This window comes from Gadus chalcogrammus, chromosome 7 (genome assembly GCF_026213295.1).
Source record: "Gadus chalcogrammus isolate NIFS_2021 chromosome 7, NIFS_Gcha_1.0, whole genome shotgun sequence".
Lineage (NCBI taxonomy): Eukaryota > Metazoa > Chordata > Actinopteri > Gadiformes > Gadidae > Gadus > Gadus chalcogrammus.
In genome coordinates this window covers 9,279,004-9,297,753 of record NC_079418.1, presented here as the reverse complement: position 1 = coordinate 9,297,753, position 18,750 = coordinate 9,279,004, and the positions used below count along the sequence as shown (strand labels likewise).

The window sequence follows — 18,750 nt, the reverse complement described above, 5'->3', positions numbered from 1 at the left end:
ATTTTTAAGCTGCGTCTTGCGTTTGCATAACTGTACGTTCACTAAGTCATATTATATCAAACTATACTATGCTTATATATACACAAATATCTTCAAAAACGCTTTAATGTTTTGTTTTTTTTATATAATATACAAATATTGAAAACATATAAAAGAATAAAGATCACTAAAAACACACGGGTGTTTGAAATTGTTCATAAAGATGTTTAAAATATCTTTCAAAACACAAAGATTTGGAAAATGTTTGGGGAAAATGTCCCTGTCTCATACTTTGAAAACTCCTGGTCTAACAGTCACAATTCGATTATCTCCCCAAATCGTCCAGCCCTACCCGAGACCCTTTGTTTGTTTGTTTTTCTACTGTTGATGACGAACCTGGCTTCTCTTCTAGGACAATGGGAAATATGGGCGTCGCAAGCAGTATCCCATCTCCCTGGTGCTAGCCCCCACCAGAGAGCTGGCCCTGCAGATATACGATGAGGCCAGGAAGGTAAGTGCGAGGGCAAGCACACACTCTCGTTCATGAACACACGCAGACATGTAGGCACGTAAGCACTCTCACACTCGTAGCAAAGTAGGATGAAGGTATAAACACACACACACTGCAGATGTAGGATGAAGTTATGAACACTCACAATGTAGATGTAGGATGACGGTACGAACACACACACTGCAGATGTAGGATGAAGGTACGAACACACATTGCAGATGTAGGATGAAGGTATGAACACACACACACACTGCAGATGTAGGATGAAGGTACGAACACACATTGCAGATGTATGATGAAGGTATGAACACGGGTATGAACACACACTTCACCAGTGTCCACCTATGATATCAAATGAGTGCACAGAAAACACGTACGTACGCACACACGTCCACACACACACACACGCACACACACACTGTCTGTGTGGCTCTCTCTGCCCCTGTGTGTGTTGAGCCGTTGTGCACCCCTCCACAGTTCTCGTACCGGTCGCGGGTGCGTCCCTGCGTGGTGTACGGTGGCGCCGACATCGGGCAGCAGATCAGGGACCTGGAGCGAGGCTGTCACCTGCTGGTGGCCACGCCCGGCCGGCTGGTGGACATGATGGAGAGGGGCAAGATCGGCCTGGACTTCTGCAAGTAAGACCAGAGGGACACGGGGAGACCAGAGGAACACGGGGAGACCGTTAGAGACACGGGGAGACCAGAGGGACACGGGGAGACCAGAGGAACCCTTATATCTTGGGTTCATCGTCTCGATTCAAGTACACAATACCCATTGACAATGCAGTATCCAGACCTGTTACGTATGGGGAATTTAGCAGACGCTTTTACCTAGAGCGACTTACAATAAGTACATTTGTCTTTGGAAAGAGAAACAACAAAATATCGCTGTCTGTGCAGTAATGATATTCATAGAACCAAGTGCCAAGCACAAACAATCACTAAGTTAACCCATTCCCCGTACACAACAAAGATAGCTAGGGTAAGATGATACACAACTAAGTTCTATAACTAAGTACGACATACAATAAGTGCGACCATTAAGTGCGAGGACGTGCAACAAGTAGGAGGGGAGGGACGGGGTGTCGCCGACATGCGAGTCCTTCAGCTAGACTCATGGATCACCTTTTGGACATCCCTGTTTCCATGTCGGGAGCACTGTTGTCACTGTCTCAGTCGATATATCGTGAATGTTGTGTGTTGTCGTCAAATCAAGTTATTTTTAGAGCCCTTTAAAACAGTTGACGAAAGTGCTGAACAAATCAACTATCCAGATATAGACACACAAATAACATAAAAACAATTTAAAGCACAAAAAAATGTGAGTTATTAAGTTTATATGGAGTTAAATGCAAGAAAAAATAAATTCGTTTTTAGTAGGGATCTGAAAATGTGTGTGTGTGTGTGTGTACAAGCAGCCCACTCTTTTAACTGCAACCAAATCCACCCTATTCGGGTATGAATAATGTTACCTTACCTTTAGGGATCGACCAATATGGATTTTTAAGGGCTGATACCGATTTATTTTCCATCAGCCTTAGCCGATGACCGATACTGGCAGACGATTTCCTTGAGCCGATATTTGGAGCCCATGCTGCTTTTGCTCCCTCAATTTACATCATAAGGCCCAATCCCATTTCTAACCCTTACCCCTCCCCCTTGTTTTGAAGGGGGAGGGGGAAGGGGGAAGGGGGAGGGGTAAGTGGTAGGAATTAGGGCTGTCACTTTTTCCAAAAATGAAATTCGAACGAATTTCGAATGTCCATAATTAATTCGAATACATTCGAATACATTCGACCCCCCCCCCTCCCCATAGAACTATTAAAAAAAAAATTCTTGGGGAAATTTCTTGTGGAAATCACGTATACCTACTGAATTCATAACAGCACAGGATAAAAACACATCTTTGATAACACATTTGTAAACACAACAAGAGGAAGCTCCGACACACAAGTGCGGCTGTCTTTTACGCATTAACAATAACTGCTCGGAGCGCGATATGCGGAGCGCATGTCGTCCATGGCACACACAGCCTATATAAACGAACAATCTGTGAGGCCGACCTCCAACACGGCATGCTGCTCTTTTTATTCCTTACGGAAAGAAAATTACAAGTAGTCTCGCAGCTCTCCGTTACCGCTGCAGCTGCTTCTGTCAGCCGTGCTGTATAAGTCCCCAAACAGCCTGCCCATCGCGCTCAGCGCAGCAGCGGACTTTTCTCCCTGTCGTGTGCGATCAGTGTCGGTCTCCGTTTCAATGAGCTCGTGTGAGAGGCTTTCAGTCACGAGATGTTTCTGTGCAGGGGAAAGGTGGACTAACCGGGAGAAGCGGGGATCCAGGAGGGCCGCTTTATTGAGGAAAAGCCACTCGCCGCTCTCTTCTTTATAGCGCATTTTTACAGTTCGAATGGAGAATTACACTTCGAATTCGAACTTTTCACCCCACCTTCTAACGAATATTCGAACTTCGAATAAAAAGTGACAGCCCTAGTAGAAATGGGATTGGGCCTAAATATGACGCCATGATATCTCAATTAAAAAAAATAATGTCTGTCAGTAAATCATGCAGGACGGAAGGAAAAAAAACCTCAAATATCGGCCGGCTGATATATCGGTCGATCACTACTTACCTTCCCTTCCCTTCCCCCTAAAGCTACCTGGTTCTGGACGAGGCGGACCGCATGCTCGACATGGGCTTCGAGCCCCAGATCCGGCGCATCGTGGAGCAGGACACCATGCCCTCCAAGGGCCTGCGTCAGACCATGATGTTCAGCGCCACCTTCCCCAAGGAAATCCAGGTACGTAGGTACTAGGGGCTGTTCCACTGTTGGGAAAAACACCATCCCGATTATTTTGGTCAATGTTTTTTTTTGAGTATGAAAACGTGATGCGTTTATTCAGCATTTCTCTCCACAAAGATACACCTTGTAACTGAGAACTTTGAAATGTCCCCTTAAAAACAAATACACAAAATGATCAAATCAAAAAGAATGTACATGTATGTGCACATACACTTTTTTTTTCTGAAAAAAACATTGAATGAATGCAAAAAATATCTGTGTGTGTGGTTTCAACCCGATTTTATTAGTTTGGTCATCATTTGACCTAAAAATCGAAAGCACGATCAAAATTTGATGAATTGCCCTAATATTCGGTATCATTAGGCGAGTGCTGCATGAAGTGCTCAACTATTGTTCTTAAGTTTTATTCTTTCTTTATTATTCTCGAGAAACTTTGCGACCTATCTCCTTCCTCAATTTTTCACCTAGTGACTCAATTCCCATTTTAAATGTCCTTTATACTTTTGTCAAAATCACAATTTAAGTTCCATGTCGGTTTGTATTCAGTCAGTCTCATTGATTTACACTGAGGTTAGAGCGTGAGGGCGTGCCTGGCAGTGTTGCCATATTGGGCAGTTTTGCTTGCTTAATTTGACTACTTTTACGATGTTCAGGCAGCGTTTCCAGATAGGGCGATTTTTCCCACCTAATTGGACTACTTTTAAAAACGTTAGGCTCGAAAAATTAGCATTAGGCGAGTGCATAAAATTTCAGCTGGTTTAAAAAATAAATAATGACGGGATTATTATTCCAGCTTTTGTAACAATGTATTGCAGCACTTTGCTTCTTCAGGCAATGTAATTCAGCGTCAGTCAGTTTTTGATTTCAGCTTCCAAGTGCACGTGCATTTCAATGCATTTGACCTTTCAGATTCTTCAGTTCAATTAATTTTGCATTTCTGCATTTTTAGCAATGCTTTGCGCTTTTCTTTCAGCTGTCACTTTATTTGTTTCCAAAAAAATATTCTCTGTTCTTATCCCTCCACTTTATTTAAGCGTTTCTTTACATCTTAATCTATTTGGCTTTACTAAAACATATTTTCAACCTCACTTTGTACTACAGCACTATGCATTTTCTGCAGGAGATGCATTTTCTAGTTTAATTAGGTGTTGGTATCGAGAGGGCAGAAAATGTATGGGAACATCGCTCATCCGTTTACCATTCAATAAGAACAAGTGTTACTAGTAGTTACAATGGTATATTCTCGGTATCTGCCGATACTCAAGTTCAGGAATCATTATCGGGACGGAAGAAATGGTATCGGGACATCTCTAGTCCGTTTGGCGTCTACCTGAGGGCGGGGCCGTGTGCTAAAACGTCGCTTCTCTGATTCAGATCCTCGCCAGGGATTTCCTCGAGGACTACATCTTCCTGGCGGTGGGGCGGGTCGGCTCCACCTCTGAGAACATCACCCAGAAGGTGGTGTGGGTGGAGGAGAGCGACAAGCGGTCCTTCCTGCTCGACCTCCTCAACGCCACAGGTACGCAAGGGCCAACCTCCTCGTGCACAACCCCAATGTTTGCGACTGTATTGTTGTGGTATGTGTGGTCTTGCTGCAAATTAATTCAAAGAATAAAACTGAACTGAACTGCAACGTTTGCAATGCCGACCCCTGCCGAAGTCATGGTGTGTTCGAGTTGCAAAGAGGGGAAAAAAAACCCAGCTTTCTTGCTGCGTTTCACCGAGGCACGTCCCCATTTGGCCGGTCCCACTCGGGATTCAGAGAGTATACAGAGTTCAGTCAAACTAACCCTGTAACTGATAGAAGTTGGTTAGTAAGCTTTTGCTCATAGGGTTAAACTAACCCTATCACCGATAGTTAGTCAGCTAGTCCTCCTAGGATTAGGGTAGCCAGCTAGTTTGTTCTCCTAGTTGTGCGTGTCTGGGGAAGAGCTTACTAGCTAACTAACCAAGAGCTATCACATTCACTAAGCGATGGCTCTTAGTTAGTTGGCGAATTAGTCGAGTCTTGTAAAGAACAATCTCTTAGTGATTGGATTTTTTTAAATTAAGGCCTCAAGAAATATTTCCTCTATATATTCTAATCTTATTTACTAATTAAAAGGTCTTCAGATGGACTCTAACCACAATGCATACATCCTAAGGAATTGATCACCCAGCAGCCCTTGAGCAAGGCATTTTTCGGGGAATAACCCTTGCTGGGTTAGTTAATCTCTAGGCATTTTGTAGCAAAGCATATTAGGTCAATGTTGCTAATTTAGTTTTGCTGTTGCGTCCACATTGACCATAATTATCAGGGAAGCAAAACTATTCATTACAATAGCCTGTAATGCTACAGGGAATGCTTATCAAATGATGTTCGTCATTTAAAACAACACGTAAATATCAAATGGAACATTCGGTAACGTCCCCTCAAATATTCAACTTGCTCACTCGCCCAGCTCGGACCGTAGCACTGTGCTAGAAGTTCATCCAATCATTAACTCAGTAGCAGCGTTTTCAAACAGAGGCTTGCCTTTTGTTGTGTACATATCTCTGCAAAGGTTTTATTAAAGAAAAAAGAAATCGGCTAAGACAGAATGCAGAAAAACAATAAAAATAAAAGGCAGAAATAAATCGGAAAACGCGGTACCCCGAGATGCAGGTCACGTTCGTCCGCTCGCAAGCACAGTGGTCTCCTCGCCCTGCATGGTGTATTACTGTAGAGATTTCCCTGCTGCATCCCCCCTCCACCTAGTGTATTACAGTATTGGTGTGCTGGTGTGGTTTGACATGTGGATGGTTTTGTTCTCTAAGTGATCCCCAGCGAGATACAGGACAATACAGGAGAGACCATAGAAAAGCCCGGTAAGCGCCCCCTGCCCCACAGTTTTTCTTCTCTCCTCCTCCCTTCCATTCCATACTTAAATCGTTTTTAATTGTAAAGTTTATTTTTTTTTAAGTTAGCTTGTTTTTAAGTTGTTTTTTATTTCGTCTCAAGGGGTCGCACACCGGTTTTACCCGTGGGACGACACACTGCACTCTCTCCACATTTTGGAGACGGTGGCTTTTCCAACGGCGTGACCCCCCCCACCCCCCCGGACGCCATTTACCCCTTAACGAGTCCCTTAAGAGTCCTCCACTCACTTTGTCGCCGCGCCCCCGTGTGTGACCCCACTTTAGTCGCTTGCTCTGTCAAAGGTGTTGACTTTTTTTTTTGTGTCGTTCCTTTCAAATTCTTAAAAGTGACGTATTACACCACCAGGTGTGAGTGTGATCGGCCGTTACAAGACGTTGTGAAAATCGTCCTCTTCTGATATCACAAGTGGGCGTGTCCACCTAGAAGGTGGACGCGCCCACTTGTGATGTCAAAACGGCTTGTATAGCGGTTAATCACACTCACACCTGGTGGTGTAATATGTCACCTTTAAGTTTTATTTTGTTTGCTGTACACCCCCCCCCCCCACCATTTGGGAAGCCCCTGCTCATAGGGGCGGTCGTTGTCATCCATTCCCGGAGTCACTCTATTATTTATATTTTTTGTCTTGAGCATCTCCTGCGTCCGAATCATCTTATTTTGGTTTAAACATTGTGGTTTTGAAGACAATTTCAGTTGTGTGCTTTCGTTTCTCTTCCGCCTGCTCAGGCCATCGTTATCCATACCCCCTTCCCCTAAACCACCTGTGATGTACCATGTCAAAATGCACTGCCTGGGGTCATGTTGTCCTCTGAATACTGCTGGGTGGTCTACCTTGTGAGTGTGGTCCACGTAGCCCCCGGGGCATGAGGAGGGGGCCGTGCACCCCCCAAACTCTACACAACACCAACCCCACCCCCTTGCTCACTTTCCATCCCTGGCTGCACTTTTCCTTGTCCTGTTTTGTATGTCCATTTTGAAACTGAAGTAGTCACCCACGTTGGGCTACCATAGTGGCTGTCCACGCAGGCAGTGTTCCCTCTGACATGGCCATAGATATATAGACTGACTAGATATTGCCTGGGCTGCGCTGTTCAGTGGAACGTATGCGTCAATACCGCCTCCATCTTGCCGCGGGGTAACCACCCAAAAAAAACTAACCAGAAACCAACTCCTGCTTGAAGATTGCTTAAAAATAAAGCGTTTTAGAGTAACTTTGAGTGTGAAAGGACCTCAGTTCCATCAGCATTCATTCAGGTGGGTGGTTACCCCGCGACGAGATGGCGGGATTGTTGACACATGCTTAGAAGCTGAATGCGATATCTAGTCAGTATATATATCTATGTGACATGGCGATGTAATTGTGCTCGGTTCAACATCATGTTTTCAATAGATACACACCTCATGTGTTGAACCACATGTACACTACCGTTCAAAAGTTTGGGGTCACTTAGAACTGTCCTTATTTTTTTCTTGTTTGTTTTAATGAAGATAACAGAGTAATCAGAAAGTCTAGACATTGTTAATGTGGTAAAGGATGGATTATAGCTGTAAACGGCTGATTTTGAAAGGAATATCTACATAGGTAAATGGAGGCCCATTTCCAGCAACCATCACTCCTGTGTTCTAATGCTAAAAAATAAAATATTGTGTTAAAAGGCTAATTGATTGTGCAATTATGTTAGAAAACGATTGTATAAAAGTGTTTGTTTTCTTGGAAAACATTAGACCACAAACCTTTTGAACGGAAGTGTAAGTGTGCAGCAAATGTCCATGCCGCACGCCCTGGTGTGCAGCTTTCCAGAGTCCAATCAGACGCCGACAGGTGTAGCTGCTTAAACCAGCCATCGTCTACTCAAAGTCTAACATAGTAATGTGGCACTAAATAACAAAAGACGGAATTAAAGTCTGATACTCTTAAGACTTTAATTAATTCAGATATCAAGGAGTTTATATTTAATTTAGTGCTGTTAAGCCATTAAAATATTTAATCGCGATTAATCACGTTAATGACATAGTTAACTCACGATTAATCGTGAGTAATCGCAAAAAAAATTATATGCTAAATATCCCTTCATTTCTATGTCCCATTATTTTTTCTCATTTTAATGCTCTTATCGACATGGAGAAGTGCATCGGCTTGCCTTGTGCAATTTTTTTTTTTATTGATAACATTGGCATATGCTGATCTAAACAGGACGATACAAAAAAAATTACAAATTGCAAAGGTAAACTAGGACTCGGCCTATAGTGCAATTAAATGATGAACATAGGAACATACTGCCTTGAACATAGCAGTCTGGCTACTGCTTCTATGTTAGGTAAACTAGGACTCAGCCTATAGTGTAATTAAACGATGAACATACAAACATACTGCCTTGAACATAGCAGTCAGGCTACTGCTTCTTTGTTTTGAGCCAAAGAATAAAAAATAAAAAATTAACGCCGTTAAAATTGTTTTGCGTTAACGCCTTTAATAACGCGTTTAACTGACAGCACTAATTTAATTATAACTCAATTTCAATCAAAAATGCAGATAATGCACTAATCAGTTAGCTGTTTAATTTCTGAGAGATTGAAAGCCATCTTGTTTCAGTATTTGAGATGAGTAGCTCTTGCTGAACGTGTCAATTCAAGATGTTGTACATGATTTAAACTGTAGTGACGTTTGCATATTCAGCAAAATAATTAATTCCCTGTCCAGCTCATAGCTCAGCCATACGTAGCGCTGCTTGATCATGGAAAAAATCATAATCACCATTATTTTGGTCACTGTTGAAATCACGATTATTCAAACGATTTTCTTTTCAGTTTGAAAACATGATGCGTTTTTTCAGCATTTAACCCTCTTTAACCAAGAACTTTGACATTTTCTCTCAAAAAATATACCCAAAATGTTAAATAGAACATTTTTGAATAAAAAAGAATGTACAAATTTGTATCCAGCTGTCCTGCAAATGAATGTTAAAAAAAATATTGATAATAAAAAAAAATTAACTTGATTATATTAGTTTGTAGATCGATCAACCGAAAAAACGAAATCACGATCAAAATCTGTTTAATGGCCCAGCCCTAGCCTTACGAACCCGGGATCATCGTCAGCCTCCACCCCCCCACCCCCCTACCCTCTGAGTGCCACTTCACACACATATAGTACCCCCTTTCCACAGCCCCAAAACACCTCACTATAAAGGCGGCTTGAGCTCAGGAGGTTGGCAGATAACCGAAAGTTCAGTTCGATTCCTGGCTCCTCCTAGCTGATTGCTCCCCGACGAGCTGGCTGTCGCCTAGCATGGTTGACTACGCTGTCGTTGTGTGAGTGTTCGTATATGTATGTGTGCGTGAATGGGTATGAACGGGTGAATGTTTATATTTATATATAATAAATAAATGCAGTGCAGTCATTATCCCCTCGCTCCCCCCCCCCCTCCCCCAGGGAAGGACTCTCTCACACTGGTGTTCGTTGAGACCAAGAAGGGCGCCGACGCCCTGGAGGACTTCCTGTACCGCGAGGGCTACGCCTGCACCAGTATCCACGGCGACCGGTCCCAGCGCGACCGCGAGGAGGCGCTGCACCAGTTCCGCTCCGGACGCTGCCCCATCCTGGTTGCCACCGCGGTAAGGCCGCCCCTGAAGCACCCCCGACTGGGGGGGCATCAGCGCTGTTCAGGCCTAGGACCCCTTGGCTGACTGTGATGACACGGTGTAGAGAGGGGGCCCCAAGTTATACATTGTAAAAGAATGATCGTATTGTACCAGTAACCACCCCCCTCCCCCCTTCTTGTGTCCGATCCGTCCCCGTGTGCAGGTGGCAGCTCGAGGCCTGGACATCTCCAACGTGAAGCATGTCATCAACTTCGACCTGCCCAGTGACATCGAGGAGTACGTCCACCGTATCGGGCGTACGGGCCGCGTGGGGAACCTGGGTAAACTACGAAACATCTATACTCGCGTGCTGAATGTTGTCGATGTGATGCGTGTGTTGCTAGATTGTGTATTGTGTGTGTGTGTGATGCATTTGTGTGTTGCTTGATTGTGTAGTGTGTGCTGTGTCTGTGTTGCTTGATTGTGTAGTGTGTGTGTGTGCTTGATGCGTGTGTGTGTGTATGTGTTTGTTGATTATGCAGTGTGTGCTACTTGTGTGTGCTGCTTGATTGTGTATTGTGTCACATCGCCCACCGACAGTGTCATGGGCGGATCGGGCAGGTCCTGAAAAAAATATTATCTTAATCACGATTATTTCGGTCAATGTTGAAATCACGATTGTTTTTGAGTTTGAAAACGTGATGCGTTTATTCAGTATTTTGCCCCTAAAGAAACACGCTTAACTGCGAATTATGAAATTTCCCCCCAAAGCTCATAGAAAACGCTAATTGAAAAGTAATTTGCAAAAAAATGTATCGAGCTGTTCTGTAATTTCTGTAAAACATTTATGAAGATATTATAAAGAAAATAGGGCCGTCAAAAGAACGTGGTAATTTCGATTAATTAATCACAGAAAAAGTAACGCGTTAAAAAATGAACGCAGTTTAATAGCGCTTCTATTGTGCCCTTTGACCCGGTGCGTCATTTGCGTTGAAACAAAATGGAGGCAGATGAGAAGACGCTGCTCGGCCCCGTGAAGGGAAAATTCAAGTTTAAACAACTCCCCGACGGAACTGTAGATAGGAACACCGTTATCTGCAATCTCTGTAGTAAGGAATTTTCCTGTCACCGGAGTTCATCAACCCTTAAATATCACCTCAACGCAAAACATTTGGCAGCAAGCTCGCAGGTACGAGTTGTCACAGCCCCTGAAGCTGGCGCTAGCAACCAGCCTCGTCAAGCCGCACTCGACTGAGATGCGTTGATTCTTGAATGAGATGGAAATGTTATTAATTTGATTCTAAAATGCACCGTATGTTAATGAAAGACATCTTTTTAAAGAAGAGACATTGAACTTTAAAGTCTATTATGTCTATTATTCTTCGAATCACTCATCTGCCATAATTTACTTGAATTAAATTATTTTGAAATACTTTCTCGCAAAATGTAAGCATGTGATTAATTTAGATTAATTAATCACAGAGCCTGTAATTCATTCGATACATTTTTTTTTAATCGCTTGACAGCCCTAGAAGAAAACTAAATAAAAAATGTTTGTCCAAAAAATCGTCAACCTTGGATCGCTCACAAGGATCTCCGAACTCGTGAAGCGTCTTTTAAACAAAAACCTCATCCCGTGCCTCCCCCTCCGCTAGGTCTGGCAACGTCGTTCTTCAACGACAAGAACGGCAACATCACGAAGGACCTCCTAGACATCCTGGTGGAGGCCAAGCAGGAGGTGCCGTCCTGGCTGGAGAGCCTCGCCTACGAGCACCAGCACAAGAGCACCGGCCGCGGGCGCTCCAAGAGGTACACGCCGAAAGGAGAAAGGTTCGGGATGTCTTCCCGATGTTTGTAACACTTTATAGACGTTTACCAAGGTTTTTTTACAGTCATCGACATTTCGCGTTTTTACGATAAATTGTTACCTATAAACATCCACTTCAAGTTAAGGAGTTAAGTTATGGTGTCGCTGTGGTTCTGCTAAGACCACACTCAGGATCCCCCCACAGACGCCAGCCTTTGTTAGGATGCCTGGGTTAATCAAAGGCCTGTATTCTCCGATAGGTCAAGTTACCGTTCTGCTGGACAGGTTCCCAGGTGGGTCGGAGCAGTTGGTACTGTTCTCCGGTGTATGGGGTTAAGTATCGGTTCTGTGTTCCATGTTCTCTGGTCGATTGGGTTAAGTGTTGGTTCTGATGACCACTTTCTCTGGTGGATTGGGTTAGGGGTTGGTTCTGATGGCCACTTTCTCTGGTGGATTGGGTTAGGGGTTGGTTCTGATGGCCACTTTCTCTGGTGGATTGGGTTAGGTGTTGGTTCTGATGGCCACTTTCTCTGGTGGATTGGGTTAGGTGTTGGTTCTGATGGCTACTTTCTCTGGTGGATTGGGTTAAGTGTTGGTTCTGATGGCCACTTTCTCTGGTGGATTGGGTTTAGTGTTGGTTTTGATTAGGGCCCGACCGATATTGATTTTGAGTGCCGATGCCGATTATTTTCAGAGAAAAATAACGATTACGATTTTAATCGGCCGATAAAAAAAAAAAAAAAGCATATAAAATGTAGTTTTTGATACCTTAAATATACTTTAAACACTTGACGAATATGTGAATTGAATGCAGAACCTTTGAGTGTTTTAGAATACATTTACAGTAAAAAATGATGTAATGTAAAATGTAAAATAAATAACTAACTCCCAATGTGCTGCGTTCGTGAGCAGTGACTAACACGTGCGTGCTGAGCAGTATGGTCTCACCGTTAGAGTCTACTGTATAACAATTAACATGGCCTGGGACCTAAAGAAAAACAGGCACAACATGCTCAAACAACGCGTCTTGTGTACTTTGGTGAGGTGAGCGCGCAGCTGCCTGAGCGAGCGAGCGTGCTTTCATGTTGTACGGTAAAATTCAATCTCCTCTTTACTCCAGCTAAAGTTGTTAGTTAGCAAGGCGAGTAGGAGCGCAATCTGCAGGATACTAAGCGCAATAACATTTAAAAAAAATAAAATAAAAAATCGGTTGTAATCTGCGTCTTTTTGGCCGTGGCCGATTATTTTCAGAAAGGCTATAATCGGCCGATTAAATCGGCAGGCCGATGAATCGGTCGGGCCCTAGTTTTGATGGCCACTTTCTCTGGTGGATTGGATTAAGTGTTGGTTCTGATGGCCACTTTCTCTGGTGGATTGGGTTAAGTGTTGGTTCTGATGGCCACTTTCTCTGGTGGATTGGGTTAAGTGTTGGTTCTGATGGCCACTTTCTCTGGTGGATTGGGTTAAGTGTTGGTTCTGATGGCCACTTTCTCTGGTGGATTGGGTTAAGTGTTCTGTCCCCCTGGTTCTCCGGCTAAGTGTCGGTTCTCTCCCCCAGGTTCTCCGGTGGGTTCGCCGCCAGGGACTACCGCCAGACCAGCGCCGCTAGTAACCCCGGGGGCTTTGGTGGTCGCGGCGGCGGCCGCAACCAATCGGTGCACGGAGGGAACCGCGGATTCGGAGGAGGTAAGTACAAGGATTCACATCTTCATTTAAAGGTGACAAATTACATTAACCGTCATCAATCTATGACTGATAGATGAGCAGAGTTTGCTACAGTCCACTGGGTAGGCTGGTAGACTGATCTATCCAGTGCACATCTAGGTGGACACGCCCACTTGTGGTGTCAGAAGAGGCAGGTTTCCAAATCGGCTTGTAACGGCCGATTACACTCACACCTGGTGGTATAATATGTCACCTTTAAGGTGTTTAGCTGATGCCTACATCCAAAGAGACTTACAATAAGTACATTTGTCAGGAGAAAGAGAAACATATCTGTCGGTACATTAAGGATGTTCATAGAACCAAGTGCCAAGCACTAACAATCACTAGGTTAACCCATACACCGTACACAACATAGATAAGGTAACATGCAACGCAACTAAGTACAATAATAACTAAGTGACATACAATAAGTGTGTACATTAAGTGCCAGGACGTACAAACACACAATAAGTGTGTACATTCAGTGCCAGGTCGTACAAACACACAATAAGTGCGTAAGATGGGTCTTTTTGGGAGGAGAAGGGGCGATGGGGGTACGGGAGGAGGCATGGATCAGGTCAGTCTGTGCAGAGGTGTTTTCCACCTTACTGGTTGTGGTCCTAACATGTGTGTGTGTGTGTGTGTTCTCTTTCTTCCATAGGGGGCTTCGGGAACTTCTACAGCAGCGACGGCTACGGGGGCAACTACTCCCACTCCCAGGTGGACTGGTGGGGCAACTAAACCCCTCCCCCAAATGACCCTTCACCCCTCCCCCTTTGTCTATCGTCGTCCTTCTCTTACTCTCACCGTACCCTCCCCTAGTGGTTTATTTGTTTTCGTTCCACAGCATGCCCCCCCGTGCGGAAATGTTGTGCCCCCCCCTTTTAGATCCTCTTCCTCGTCCAGCATCCCCTCCACCTCCTCCCATTACAGAGTCCACAGCCCTAAACGGATCCCACACAATAGTCAGTTGTTTTTCATGGGACTTTGTGTCTTTGATCGCTTGCTAGCCCCGCCCCCTAAACCCCCACCCCCTCAGCTTCTAGTGCACTTTGGTTCATCATCACCGTGACGAACGCAAAGCTCCCCCTTAACGCTGGGGATTAGAAACGGAGAGTCTTGAGTCGTCGAGTTAAAAAAAAATAAAACGATAATAAAAACTCAGTTTCCCCCTTTAAGCCTTAGTTTCCCCTTAAAAATCGCTCAGGGGGAATCACACTGCGGGAGGGAGGTATGACCTCAAGTTCATCGACCTTTGGGTTGCGGTGACCGCCGTAGTGCTCACCCCCCCCCCCCCCCCCCCCCTCTATGTAGCTGTCACTCACCGCCTCCCCCCTCCCCTGACTTCAGCGTATGACCAGCCTGTGTTTCCCAGATCCACACTAACTTAACTCCCTTAATCCACGGCTCGGCATTCAAAGGCATGACGCCAGATCCCCCCCTCCCTCCCCCCTGGACTTGAGTTCTTTTTAAGTGTCGATGTGTGACCGTGTGTGCACTGGCATGGCTGTTTTCATAGGTCACCCAGCCCAGCCACCAGTAGTCGTCACACAGCGTTTAAAAGAGAGCTTTCAGTGTTTTCGTCGTTCAAGCGATCCCATGAAACTGGCCGTCTTCTCATGGCCATGCGACAGATAGACAGACAGTCAGAGTATCCTAGCAGAGTTTTCATTTTTTTTGGATAGAAAGGCAGAAATTTGATTGACAGGTGTGCCGGCGAGACACGATGGTTGTTTCTCGACGACAAACTGTGGTAAAGTCGTGAACTTGTGCACTTTTAAATTCCACCCGCTCAGAAATGCATTTTTCTCTTTGCTGCAAAAAACAATGGAGCATTTGTTAGTGTACTGTGCCTCCGAGAATCAGAACGGTATCTCCTGCAATTGTGTTTCTTTGTTTTAATTACCTGAATATACATATATATATCAATATAAATAAATATATATATGTGTATAAAACCGGCGACCAACTTTTTAGCCCGCTGTGACTCAAATATGTCTTTAATATCATGTTTTGGTGAACATGTTTTGTGGATTTCTATTTGGAAGGAAAAACCCAACTAGAACTAAATCAAACCTTGGCAAACAACCTAAAAAATCGTTCGTCTATAGAAGTCAATCGCAGGGTTTTATTGACACGCCGAATCCCAAAAGCATCTTATCTGCGTCGCTGTGTTCAACCCGCGTCGGCGAAGGCCCAGTACCAGTCTGTGTGTGTGTGTTTGAAATTGAAATATCAAATGCCACGCGCTGCATCCTGCTTTCGGGGATGCCAAGATTGCATCCGAAGTTTGTGTGAAGCAAAACAACCAATTGATGAAAAGGCGTCAATGTGTTCATGTTAAACGCAGGACATGTCACAGCATCGCAACAGCCGGTGTATCTTTTAATTTTACGACATTTTCCACGAAAGGTACTGGTTGCGGGACAGTTGAGGCGACGGCAGAGGGGTAACATGCTTTTGGGAAGGCACGCCCTGTTTCGAGGTGACCTAAGTGTCACACCGTGAGCTCTGGGGGTTCAGGGGGGCACCATCTGGGTTTCCCAAAGCCATTCCGACCACTAAATCAAAAAAAAAAAAAAAGATATGGATTACATTTTTGGAAAAAACAGTTACGATTATTTTCTCTGAAAAAACGAATTGGATGTGCAGACACAATGTGAAGCTGTGCACTGGGTTTACCGACCTTTTGACCCCCAGAAATGGAAGTGGTGGAACCCGCATTGCTACCAGCCGAAAATTGAAAACGAGTGTCCGAATGTTCGGTCCGCGGGAGAGCTCAGTGGCGCCCGATTGGCTTTGGGAAACTGATCCTTTGTCGCAACGACTGCAGACGGGAAAACCTATTTCCGCTGTCGATGTTTTAAAGAAGCCCCTCGTCCGCCAAAAGTCACCTATTTCAAAGGGGTACACACAAAGCAAATAATTTCAAAAGAGTTCAATTTATTTCTCGCTCACTCTATCCTGGAGAGTCTAGTATGAAGAAGTCTTCTCTAAAAAAACAAGCCGTTCGAAGTTTATCCATTTGGTTCCCTGGAGGTGATAAAAAGTCGAGTGGGGGATGGGCGTGTTTTGGGGGGGGTGGGCGTCGTACAACGGGGCATCACTAGCCAGTGGCGCTGGACACCACTAGCATCGGCTTTGTATAGAAGTCGAGGTAAAGCATCGGCTTTGTATAGAAGTCGAGTTAAACGTCTGAGCGTCACGCCCGGGAAGCCAAGCTAGTTCTGTCCGGGCGATATATCGGAGGCTAGGTTTTAGTCTCCTTAACCCCGACACGAAGTCCATTCCCGCTTCTAAAATGTTTTTTTTTCCGAGCAGCAGAAGTCAAAATGTACAGTCTGTACGATTTGAGTTTAAAAATTAAAACAACGTACATTTTGTATTTATTTATATTTTTTTTAAACAGGGCCTCGTTTTTCGGGTATTCGGGGGTTGAGACGCTCCTATTCTCGTACGTGATTTAGGATTTACGACATCTGTGGTAAATATGTGCAAATGTCTGCAAATGAGATGCGTACCGTTTTTGGTGAATCTTGTTTTGCGACACATTTGTTCCTTGTTTTCCTCGGGTCAAAGAAGGATTTAGTTTTACAAAATCAAATGTTAAAAAAGGGGGTATTTTCCCTTATTAAATAGTGCCAGTGAGGAAGATTCTTTGCTGGTAACACACGCGAGGTCCTGTCGTTCTACTTCCCTTAATTTTTTGCACATCGGCTTTGAGAGACAAACAAGGCAAGTTAACGTATGCAAGTGTTATTGTTTTTTGGTCAAGAAGTAAACATAAAATTCTGCAGTTTAGCAGAAATGAAATATTCCTCTACAGGCTTTTATTTAGCTAATTCAGGTCTCTTTCTCAATTGTTGTGTACTCCATCTTTTTTTTTTAAACATCGATTTTCACTCCCCCCGACAGACGTAAGCTGTAAAAACGAGGCAGCCTTACAAAATATTTAATTTATTAGAGTTTCAACGAGAGGTCATGTACACGCCAGAATAATCAACAGCAATAGTGATTTCAATCGTTTTTCTCAAGTTATTATTAGATTCCTAGGATGGCTGGTTTGCATTGTTAAGAAACTGAAGAACCACACACCCACGTGTAATTAGAACTGTCAAACGGGACAAAGTTTCGCTGGTATTGTTTTAATTGAATTGGATTTTTTTTTGTTCAGAGCCCCTCTATAGTCTTTAGGCCATGGTTAGAGCATTGAATACCTGAGAAGACCTCAAAACCCCTCACAACTCGAGGGAGGGCATCCCTGTGGAATCTCTTGAATCAAGTCAGTGGCGAGGGCATTAATATGATCTCATCTGGGAACTCAACTCTAGGCAGTGGACTCTTCTGGACCTTGAGCAACTAGGGAGGTGTTTTTTTTACGTGGTAACGCTTCTGCTCAGTGATGTGTTCGGGGTCTTGCCTGCGAGTTCAGGGCGTCTCTGGCTGTGTTTTGTGGCAACGTTGGCCACTGGCTTTTAGGTTGCTTCGGGAAATCGTTTGTCAGAAATATATCAGTTTCCCTTACAATGGGACAACTGGATCCGTTTCCCCTCAATACGATTAGAAAGCAGAGTACTGTGGCAGCATCTGTTACATGACACCAAATGTTGTTTTGTCTCCCCACCGTTTAGACGATTGGATTTTATGTTGGAAAGTCTTAAAATTGGTTGAGTGCCAAAAATCCAGACAGTTCTCAGTTGGACCCAAATGCGAAGAAAAATAAATCGGTTTTTATACCTGCTGGCAGTTCGTGACCATTTTGTTGCTGATGTTCATTTTTTTCTACATTTAAAATAAGGTATTTGAGGATAGCATATGAGCTGAGGGTGTACTAGCCCACATGCTTTTTAGGCATCAGTGTGCGTTGTTTTTGTATTTGTTACAAGGGGATGTTGTGAGCGGTTCTCTTTGCACCTCAACGTGCCGGCAAGGAGCATTCAGTTAAAAGAAGCATTCCGTAAAGAACGTAGAGTTGTTTCCTCAGAAGATTCCGTGAAGTCGTGGAGTTTTACGCGTGGACGGATTCTGAAAAGACGTAGACTTTTACGCCTCGACAGATTCCGTAAAGTCGTAGGTCCTAACAGAACGGAGTGAACCCTGCTCCCTGCGGTGACATGACGGGGCCCATAATGGAACGAGCCGTTAAAAGTTGACCTCCCCCCAGCCCCCCACCCTCCGCCTTGAGTAGCAACACAACACAATGACCTTTCGGAGCAGACCACTGATTCTTCGGACACTCCCCCTTTTTATTAGCAAGATTTCTGTTTTCAACACAGGGGGCCTTCTCCTGGGTTTACACGGCTAGGATTGTGTCTGAACGAACCCCATACTTACTGTGAGACCTGCGCAGTGCCTTGATCTTATCGAATTCCAACATCTTCCACCTGAGCCCCCGGCAAGGCATGCTGCCCCCCCCCCCCCCCCGAGTCAGTAACGAGGACCCTGTGAAGTTCAAGAACAGCCGGT

At 44.4% G+C, this 18,750-nt stretch overlaps 1 protein-coding gene across 8 annotated transcripts in view; it reads left to right on the top strand.

Annotated features, from left to right (window-relative positions):
• Positions 1–14,557, top strand: part of LOC130386493 (ATP-dependent RNA helicase DDX3X-like) — a 30,809-nt gene extending 16,252 nt beyond the window's left edge. For 4 of the 8 annotated variants that reach the window (XM_056595434.1, XM_056595432.1, XM_056595429.1 and 1 more), the window contains 10 exons: positions 392–490; positions 968–1,128; positions 3,145–3,289; positions 4,667–4,811; positions 9,625–9,806; positions 9,997–10,114; positions 11,429–11,582; positions 11,841–11,873; positions 13,139–13,266; positions 13,946–14,557. In XM_056595434.1, the coding sequence (XP_056451409.1) occupies positions 392–490; positions 968–1,128; positions 3,145–3,289; positions 4,667–4,811; positions 9,625–9,806; positions 9,997–10,114; positions 11,429–11,582; positions 11,841–11,873; positions 13,139–13,266; positions 13,946–14,025 (1,245 nt within the window). In that variant the 3' untranslated portion in view covers positions 14,026–14,557. The remainder of the gene's footprint in view (positions 1–391; positions 491–967; positions 1,129–3,144; positions 3,290–4,666; positions 4,812–9,624; positions 9,807–9,996; positions 10,115–11,428; positions 11,583–11,840; positions 11,874–13,138; positions 13,267–13,945) is intronic. The other 4 variants (XM_056595435.1, XM_056595428.1, XM_056595436.1 and 1 more) reach the window with 2 other exon arrangements.
• Positions 14,558–18,750: the final 4,193 nt, after the last annotated feature.